At 52.4% G+C, this 9466-nt stretch overlaps 1 protein-coding gene across 2 annotated transcripts in view; it reads left to right on the top strand.

Moving 5' to 3' along the window:
- The window catches only part of TCF4 (transcription factor 4), a 39459-nt gene extending 31112 nt beyond the window's left edge, over positions 1-8347 (top strand). The window contains exons 4-5 of one of the 2 annotated variants that reach the window (XM_031064434.1): positions 5600-5661; positions 7149-8347. In XM_031064434.1, coding sequence (XP_030920294.1) covers positions 5600-5661; positions 7149-7295 — 209 coding nt within the window. In that variant the 3' untranslated portion in view covers positions 7296-8347. The remainder of the gene's footprint in view (positions 1-5599; positions 5662-7148) is intronic. The other variant, XM_014310807.2, reaches the window with a different exon arrangement.
- Positions 8348-9466: the final 1119 nt, after the last annotated feature.

Genomic DNA, 9466 nt, shown 5'->3' with positions numbered 1-9466 from the left:
TTCCTGCTGTTCCAGCTGGACAGGGAGGGGTTGGAAATGGGGAACAATGCTTGAAACACCCTAAAAACGAAAGCAGGAGGGCGCAAAGCAAAGGCAAAGCTTTCCCTGCCATATGTTTGGAGTAGAGCTGCTGTCCCAAATGCCAAGACGTGTTGAAGGCTAGCTGGGTGTTTGGGGATGATCGTCCCATATTTACAGCTTCCCAAGTTGCATTGTTGTCGAAAGTCTGCTGTGGGCTGCAAATATGTTCTGGAGCTGGGTAAAAATATCCCAATTACCATATTCCAAAGGACAACAATTGCCACGCTCGGATGCCTTGGGAAGGGAGCAGCTCGGGCTGTAAACAGGATGTGCGGGGCCCCAGGCACGGGGGGAGCTCGGCAGGGACAAATCCCGGGCTCGGTGCAGCTCCCTCAGGGCCCCGAGGGACAAATCCCGGGCTCGGTACAGCTCCCTCAGGGCACCGAGGGACAAATCCCGGGCTCGGTGCAGCTCCCTCAGGGCACCGAGGGACAAATCCCGGGCTCGGTGCAGCTCCCTCAGGGCACCGAGGGACAAATCCCGGGCTCGGTGCAGCTCCCTCAGGGCACCGAGGGACAAATCCCGGGCTCGGTGCAGCTCCCTCAGGGCACCGAGGGACAAATCCCGGGCTCGGTGCAGCTCCCTCAGGGCACCGAGGGACAAATCCCGGGCTCGGTGCAGCTCCCTCAGGGCACCGAGGGACAAATCCCGGGCTCGGTGCAGCTCCCTCAGGGCACCGAGGGACAAATCCCGGGCTCGGTGCAGCTCCCTCAGGGCACCGAGGGACAAATCCCGGGCTCGGTGCAGCTCCCTCAGGGCACCGAGGGACAAATCCCGGGCTCGGTGCAGCTCCCTCAGGGCACCGAGGGACAAATCCCGGGCTCGGTGCAGCTCCCTCAGGGCACCGAGGGACAAATCCCGGGCTCGGTGCAGCTCCCTCAGGGCACCGAGGGACAAATCCCGGGCTGGGTACAGCTCCCTCAGGGCACCGAGGGACAAATCCCGGGCTCGGGGCTGGGTGCAGCTCCCTCAGGGCACCGAGGGACAAATCCTGAGTTTTTCTGAGCCCAGGTGCCCTCACAGCCCTGCTGGGGGCTCGGTGCAGCTCCCTGAGCTCGGTGAGGCCTTCCCCGGGCTCTGCAGGAACCCCTCCCCTTCCTCTTCCCTGAGGATGAAGAGGATTTGCCTCCAGGCAGGGTGGGTGGAGAGTTCCCACCTCTGCTTGCAGCTCCTGAGATCGCCATCCTGACAGGCATGAATATTCCAGGGAGATGTGGCTGAATTTATCCTTCCGTGGTGCAGGGGACGTCATTTATTCCTTTCAGAAGACACTTGTAAGGATAATTTAGTTCCTAATGACCCGTCGGCTGAAAAAGTACAGAATGTGCTCCAAACACCTCGGAGAGAGCCGGGGCCTCTCTCCCAGCTGGAACTCCAGAGGTGTTCTCTGGCGAGGAGATGACTTGAGGGATGATCAGGTGCCCAAACCTGTCGTGTGGCCGGCCACGGAAGCATTTCCATCTTTAGGATGTCCAGTTTCAAACGGAAGCGATCCCTGGCAGAGGCTTCAAGGGCTGCAGGGAGAGGGAAACTTTTCCAAAAGCGCCAGAAAATTCCTCAGGCTTCCACTGCAGGAAATGAGTTCAGGGAAAAGGCCCAGGGAAGGGCAAGGAGCAGCTGTGTGGGTGTGGAGGTTGGAAGAGCTTTTGCAGCTCCTTTTGGATGTAACCTTGGGACAGTGTATGGGTGGCCAAGGCCTTGGGCAGGGCTTGGAGTAACCTGCTCTGGTGGAAGGGGTGCAGTGGGATCATCCCTAAGATCCCAAACCATTCTGGGGCTGGTGACTCCATTGGGAATCCACCATTGTCTGTGAAATCCCAATGAGGTCCTCAGGCTGGGAGGAGGTTCCTGGAGGTTCCTGATATTGAGAGCAAACCATTCTGGGGCTGGTCACTGTTGGGTATCCACCATTGTCTGTGAAATCCCAACGAGGTCCTCAGGCTGGGAAGAGGTTCCTGGGTGGTTCCTTCAGGCTGATATTGAGAGCAAACCATTCAGGGACTGGTGATTGTTGGGAATCCACCACTGTCTGCGAAATCCCAATGAGTTCCATTGGGTATCCACCACTGTCTGTGAAATCCCAATGAGCTCCTCAGGCTGGGACGAGGTTCCTGGGTGGTTCCTTGAGGCTGATACTGAGAGCAAACCACTCAGGGACTGGTGATTGCTGGGAATCCACCACTGTCTGCGAAATCCCAATGAGTTCCATTGGGTATCCACCACTGTCTGTGAAGTCCCAACGAGCTCCTCAGGCTGGGAGCAGGTTCCTGGGTGGTTCCTGGAGGTTCCTGATATTGAGAGCAAACCATTGCAGGCCTGTTGGGCTTTCAGCGCTGTCAGCCCTACCTGTGTGTCCCCAGGAAAGCAATCCCGGCGTGCTGGCTGTGCTTTGTGTGTCCCACGGTGATGAATTAATCCCTGTGATGAATTCATTTGGCATTCACGGGCACGTCAGCATTTTCTATCCTCATTTCAGCCTTTCTGTTACAAGGCACAATTAGTTGGGAGACTCTCGGAGCAAGGGAATAAATGACGTTAGTCCAAGTTGGAACTGTGCAGTGAAATGATTTTCTTTTCCGCATCCAGCAGTGTTTTGTTTGTAGCACCATCCCAATGGTTTATCCCAGAACATCCTGATGCTCCGTACAGCTCCTGTTTTCAGAAGCTCCCCAAAGAGCAGAAATTTGGGAATTTATTTATTCTCCGGCTCAGGGAACAAAACAAAAGCTAAAATAAGAAAATCCCCTCTGACTTTTGGGGTCAGGAGCCCTCTGAGCCATCCCGGTGTTCCACAGCAGCAATTTTTGGGCTGGGAGGGTTTGAAGGAGCAGGGACACCTCCCACTACTCCAGGTTGGAAATCCATGGACCTGCTGGCCTTGGGAAAAGCTGGAATTCTGGGATGCAGCTGGGTCCATGGCCTGGATAAAAAACCTGTGTTTGGCTGCTGGGACGATGTGGGAGCGATGAGCTCACCCCCAGCAGCACAATGGAATTCTTTGTTGGGAACAGTTCAGGTTTGTTTACGCTGCGGCCGCCTCGGTCTCCGACTCTCCGTGGATATTTGTGGAAATTCAGGCAGAAAATGAAATGCCTGTTTAATTGCAGGAGTGAATTTTTCAAGGATTCGAGGCCTTCATCCCGTCCTTCTTCCACATCACCTCCCTGCCTGTTGTTTTGGGCTTTTCTTCTCATGTCCTGATGATATTTAGAGGGAAACCTTCAAAAAAAGATCGGATCAATGGATGTGCATGTGAAATTTTCCAGTCCTTTAGCTTATCAAATATCCAGGTTTCTTCTTCCCTTGATCTTCCTCTTTAATCCTCCTTCTGTATTTTGTTGAGCTCGGTTTTTTCATGTAGTTTTTCAAGCTAATACTCGGATAAATCCGAGTTCTTTTGAAGAGCAAAACAGCAGGAAAGGTCTCAGTGCACCAGGCAGGCGCGCTGAAATTCATTGGGATTAGCAGGCCCAGTTTAGGGGGTTTTGGGAAGCAGCAATGCCAAAGTGCAATAGGATCGGCGTCAGCAGCCTCACATCTGCCCCGCCCTCCTTGGTTTGACACGAAATTCCTCCACATCCTCGGGGAATTTCGGGATCATCTCGCTCCAGGTGGCCCCAAAAAGCTGGAATGTTCTGGGCTGGATGGAGCAGCCTGGGACAGTGGGAGGTGTGCAATGAGATGATCCTTAGGTTCCTCCTCACCCATCACTGGTGATCCTTTAAATCCCAAATTCTTTATCCCAGATTTCCTGAGGAGAATTCCCAAATCTGACCATGAGAAGGTCTCTCCATGACGAGGGGATTCAGGGATCATCTCGCTCCAGGTGGCCCCAAAAAGCTGGAATGGTTCTGGGCTGGATGGGGCTTGGAACAGGCTGGGACAGTGGTAGGTGATGATCCTTAGGTTCCTCCTCACCCATCACTGGTGATCCTTTAAATCCCAAATTCTTTATCCCGGATTTCCTGAGGAGAATTCCCAAATCTGCCCAAGGTCTCTCCCAACCTTGACCTTGTGAAGATTTCTGTATCCCAGCTGGAAATTGAGGATTTTGCAAAAATTCTGCTTTTTCCTCCAGCTTTTTTCTGGATGCGTGTTCTCTCCTCCCTTCCCTCCGGAGCTCAGCTGGAGGTGGAGCAGTTGGAAGCAGCAATTGGAGAATCCAGGTTCCTTCAGGACTTCATCTCAGGGCTTGTCCTGGGCACCATAGAGCCGCAGCCTCCTTCTCCTCCCATCCCCACGATTGTTTTCATGAGAACGAAAGGGCCTTTGCCAATTAGCGGGGAATAACTGGATTGGGTTCCTGCCTTATGTCAACCTGCTTGGATTTGATTAGGGACAAAGAAATGGATTTATCCGTCAGGGTTACTTCGTTAGGGCTCCTCAGTGATGCTTCGCAGAGGGGCGGCGCCGCTCGGCGCTTTTGGGCTGAAATCCCAGCAAAATTGGGATGGGGTTTCCAGAGATCCAGCTCAAATCCTGGCCTGTCCCTTTCTGAAGGAGGCCAGGGGTTTTTGGGGTGCTGGGAGGGAATCCCTCGCTGGAATTGTCCCCACTTGGAACACCCCACTCTGGTGGAAGGCGTTGGAAAATCCCTAAAATCCCTTCAACTCCACCGTGATGCATTTCCCTCCACAATCACTGCAAGCCCTTCTGTGCTGGCTTTGGGATCTCTTCTCCCCATCCGAACCCATGGGTTATTGATTAAAAAAATCCCCATGCCATCATTTTGAGCTTGGAGCTCCCCAGAGTTAATTGTCTGTTACATAACACAACTGATTTTTAAAAAATCTGCCTAATTAACCTAATGGAATGCTTGATCGGATCTGTCAGGTAAATGATCCACAGTTTCATTCCCTTTTTTTTTTTTCCTGGAGCTTAATTAAATATTTACCTCCGAGTGTCTCGTGCTATTAACGTGTTCATCTATTACGGGAGAGAATAGAAATCCTAACTGGGGGAAAGAATGGAAGTGTCAGGTTTGGAATCTTGGAAATGCCCCTGGATTCTGTTTCAGCACCTTCTCCAACTGAAATTCCCACTGATCCTAAAACCTGGATGGGTTTGACCTAAAAAAGATTTAAGAGATTTAAGCAGGAAAGTGTTTCAGGCCTGGGACAGCTGGATCCTTAAAATCCCTTCCATCCCATAAAACCTGGAGGAGGAACTCTGGTAAAACCACACCAGCTCTGTCCTGCCCCAAGTGTCTGTCCGTCCCTGCTTTCTGCTGGACACCTGGGCAAGGATGGGATCCCCAAATTCCCGGATTTCATCCCTTTGGAGGCAGGCAGGAACCGTGCTGCTGCTCAGACCTCAGCGTTCCTGAGGGTCCGGCTCCATCCCCGCCGTGCATTTCAATGAGTTCATTTCAGCCCCGGGGTCAGGAGCCACTTCCCGGCCTCGGCTCCTCGCGCCCGCTTCTTAATTAAAGGCGCCAGGAGATTCATTTGAAGCATTAATTTCTCACAAAAGGCGGGAATGATTTGCCACGAAGCCTAAAGAACTTTTTTGTCCCCAGATGTAGAAGACAGAACTAGCTCAGGGTCCTGGGGGAATGCAGGACATCCGAGTCCATCCAGGGTAAGTCAATTTCGTCTTTATCCCCTGCAGATGGAAATGTGCCATGCCAGGAACTCGGCCTCTCGTTAGAACGCCTCCTCGCAATGTTTCCATCTCAAACCCCAGCCTGCCGCTGCCTTTGAGATGCTCCAGAAGGTCCCTTCCGACCCAAAGCATTCCATGATCTCTGTGCATATTAATGAAGCAATTACTGATGGGCTCGGGCAGCCCCCCCACCCCAAAGCACAGCTGGTGCAGAGGCTGCTCCCCCGTTGGATTTGCAGGGATTTTTGGGAATTGCACGCGCTGGGGTTTTCATTCCCTGCCCATTCCAGGCCCAAGATTGTCACCAGAGCAGCTCAAAGCCGTCTCTCTGTCCCTGGGAGATTTGGGGGATTTTGGCGCATCCCCCGAGCGCTCCAGGCTGGAGTTGGGCACAGCCACATCCCATGGTCCCTGCTCAGGAGCAGAATTCCCTGGGGGCTCCCTCTGGCTCGGCCTTCTCTGGGATTTGGGAGCCAGCTGGGCTCAGTCAGTTCAATTGTGCCTGTGGACAGTTATCCACATTTTTTTGACACTTTGGGATGGGCATGCCTTGGTGGGAAGAGCAGATTTTCCAGCAGCACAGCTGGATCCTCCGGAGTGCTGGCAGCTCCCGTTCCCAACTGGAACATCCCAGTTCTGCCCTCCCTCCGTGGCTCGGCACCACTTCATTCCTAAAGCACACGGAGCAAAAAGCGCCTTCCTCCTGCCTTTGTTTAAGTTTATTTTAATTGTTTCCCAATTAACTGAAAGGACAGCGAGGAAGAGCAGGATCTTCACGCCCTCCTCGCCCTCCATCCGTGTCCCTTCCCTGGAGCTCTCATTTCCCCGTTCCTGCCTCCAAGGAAGGAATCCCAGCACCTTTTCTTCTTTCCTGCTTTGCATCCCTGACGTCATTCCAGCTTCCATCTGTCAGTTTGATTTTCCTGCCCTTTTTTTTCCCCTTGACACTTGTATTGCTTCCGAGGGAAAAATGTTTTGAAAAGGAAATCGGGCAATTGGCACACACCGATTATTTCTGCCTCCAAAGCCCTGAATGCGAGTGGGGAGATGGAAAGAAAAGGAGCACGAGCCTGAGAAGGATTGGGGAATTTTCAATCGAGGCCGGGCATTAAGTCGAGGAATTATTCCGCAAACAACCTGACCTTGCTTTTTCCTGCTGGAATGGAATTCCCCCAGCGGGAGACCTCCTTCCTCCAGAGGCTTTTTGCCATGCTTTAAGCAGGAGGGCTCTTCCCAGAGGGTTTTGTTGCTGCTTTACCCCACACAGGATTTCAGGAACATCACCCAGGCCTCCAGTCAGAATTCTCTTTGTTTTTTTTCCCTAATGAAGTGAACTTGGAAAGGGCACTAAAAATGTGTCACTCCAGCCAATCAGCAGGGAAAAATCCCCAAGGGAACGATGTTTTATGGAGCAGCCTTCAAACTGAGGTGTAAAATTGTGTTTTTTCCCCATTTCTTACCAGAACTATGGAGATGGGACTCACTATGACCACATGGCGAGCAGGGACCTCGGCTCACATGACAATCTCTCTCCTCCCTTTGTCAATTCCAGAATACAAAGTAAGAACACGGAATTTCCTCCCTCCTTGGGGTGGGGCAGCTGGGATTGAGATGGACCAGGAATGAAATCCAGGGGCCTTCCAAGCCCTTATCTTCATTTTTTAGGCTTGGCATGAGGGTGGAAACAGGGATCTGTTTAAATTTTCCTCTTTCTCATGGTGTGACAAATACTCTGTGGTGATATTTAGTATTTTATATCCATTTTACCTATATTTCATTCATGTTTTGGATCTCTGACTGCGGATTCGTGATGCAAAATCAGTTTGGCTTTTCCCTTGGGCACACTTGGAATTGGTTTTGAAAGCTTTTTGAAATCTTAATCAATCAATCCCAAAGGTGGGGGACACTGGGAATGTTGTTTGGAGCAGGAGGGAGATGTCCAAGGAACTCAGATCTTTTCCAACTGGAACGATCCCGGGATTCTGTGCTAGAGGTTTAGGAGGGAGCCATTGCTCCCTTCTTTGATTAAACTTGATTAATGAGTTTGATGGAGTAAATAAATGATGTCGGAATAGTGGTAATGCTCAGGCTGGCTCCATCCACGAGCGAAACGAGCGCTTCCCTTTAAAGCTTCCAAGGAAAACGCGGAGCCGCGCCTGCCCCACATCATTCCACAGCTTGAACGCACATCCCTCATCCCTGGGCGTTGGGAAGGAGCTGGGAGTTGTCGGACACTGTTGGAGCTTGTAGCAGTTGGAGAAAGCTTGGGAGAAGCCAAGGGAAGCACGGGAATTCCAACACTCCCTGCTGCACTCAGCCAGGGAACAGCAGGGCGTGTGTCTGTCCCTCCTGTGCCTCCCTGCGCTCCAAAACCCACCCAAACACAGGCAGGCTCCAGAAAACCCACCCAAACACAGGCAGACTCCAGAAAACCCACCCAAACACAGGCAGGCTCCAGAAAACCCACCAAAGCACAGGCAGGCTCCAGAAAACCCGCCCAAACACAGGCAGGCTCCAGAAAACCCGCCCAAACACAGGCAGGCTCCAGAAAACCCACCAAAGCACAGCTGGAGGCTCCTGGGCCAGGTGGTGAGGGGCCAAGGTCCCAGAGCTCCTGAGAGGAGGTTGGGAAGCGCCCGATGTGCCTGCGAGGTCGCGCTGCGCCGCCAAGGAGGTGGGGGCGGCACCGCCATGGCCTGGGCTGGGAGACCGTGGGGCTGTGTGGCAATGGCAGCGACAGAGGCAGGGACAATGGGAATGGGAATGGCAATCGGAATGGCAATGGCAGGGGTAATAGGAATGGGAATGGCAATCGGAATGGCAATGGCAGGGGTAATAGGAATGGGAATGGCAATCGGAATGGCAATGGCAGGGGTAATAGGAATGGGAATGGCAATCGGAATGGCAATGGCAGGGGTAATAGGAATGGGAATGGCAATCGGAATGGCAATGGCAGGGGTAATAGGAATGGGAATGGCAATCGGAATGGCAATGGCAGGGGTAATAGGAATGGGAATGGCAATCGGAATGGCAATGGCAGGGGTAATAGGAATGGGAATGGCAATCGGAATGGCAATGGCAGGGGTAATAGGAATGGGAATGGCAATCGGAATGGCAATGGCAGGGGTAATAGGAATGGGAATGGCAATCGGAATGGCAATGGCAGGGGTAATAGGAATGGGAATGGCAATCGGAATGGCAATGGCAGGGGTAATAGGAATGGGAATGGCAATCGGAATGGCAATGGCAGGGGTAATAGGAATGGGAATGGCAATCGGAATGGCAATGGCAGGGGTAATAGGAATGGGAATGGCAATCGGAATGGCAATGGCAGGGGTAATAGGAATGGGAATGGCAATCGGAATGGCAATGGCAGGGGTAATAGGAATGGGAATGGCAATCGGAATGGCAATGGCAGGGGTAATAGGAATGGGAATGGCAATCGGAATGGCAATGGCAGGGGTAATAGGAATGGGAATGGCAATCGGAATGGCAATGGCAGGGGTAATAGGAATGGGAATGGCAATCGGAATGGCAATGGCAGGGGTAATAGGAATGGGAATGGCAATCGGAATGGCAATGGCAGGGGTAATAGGAATGGGAATGGCAATCGGAATGGCAATGGCAGGGGTAATAGGAATGGGAATGGCAATCGGAATGGCAATGGCAGGGGTAATAGGAATGGGAATGGCAATCGGAATGGCAATGGCAGGGGTAATAGGAATGGGAATGGCAATCGGAATGGCAATGGCAGGGGTAATAGGAATGGGAATGGCAATCG

The sequence above is a fragment of the Geospiza fortis genome, unplaced genomic scaffold (assembly GCF_000277835.1).
Source record: "Geospiza fortis unplaced genomic scaffold, GeoFor_1.0 scaffold143, whole genome shotgun sequence".
NCBI lineage: Eukaryota > Metazoa > Chordata > Aves > Passeriformes > Thraupidae > Geospiza > Geospiza fortis.
The sequence above is the reverse complement of the archived record's forward strand: the minus strand, read 5'-3'. Positions and strand labels throughout refer to the sequence as shown.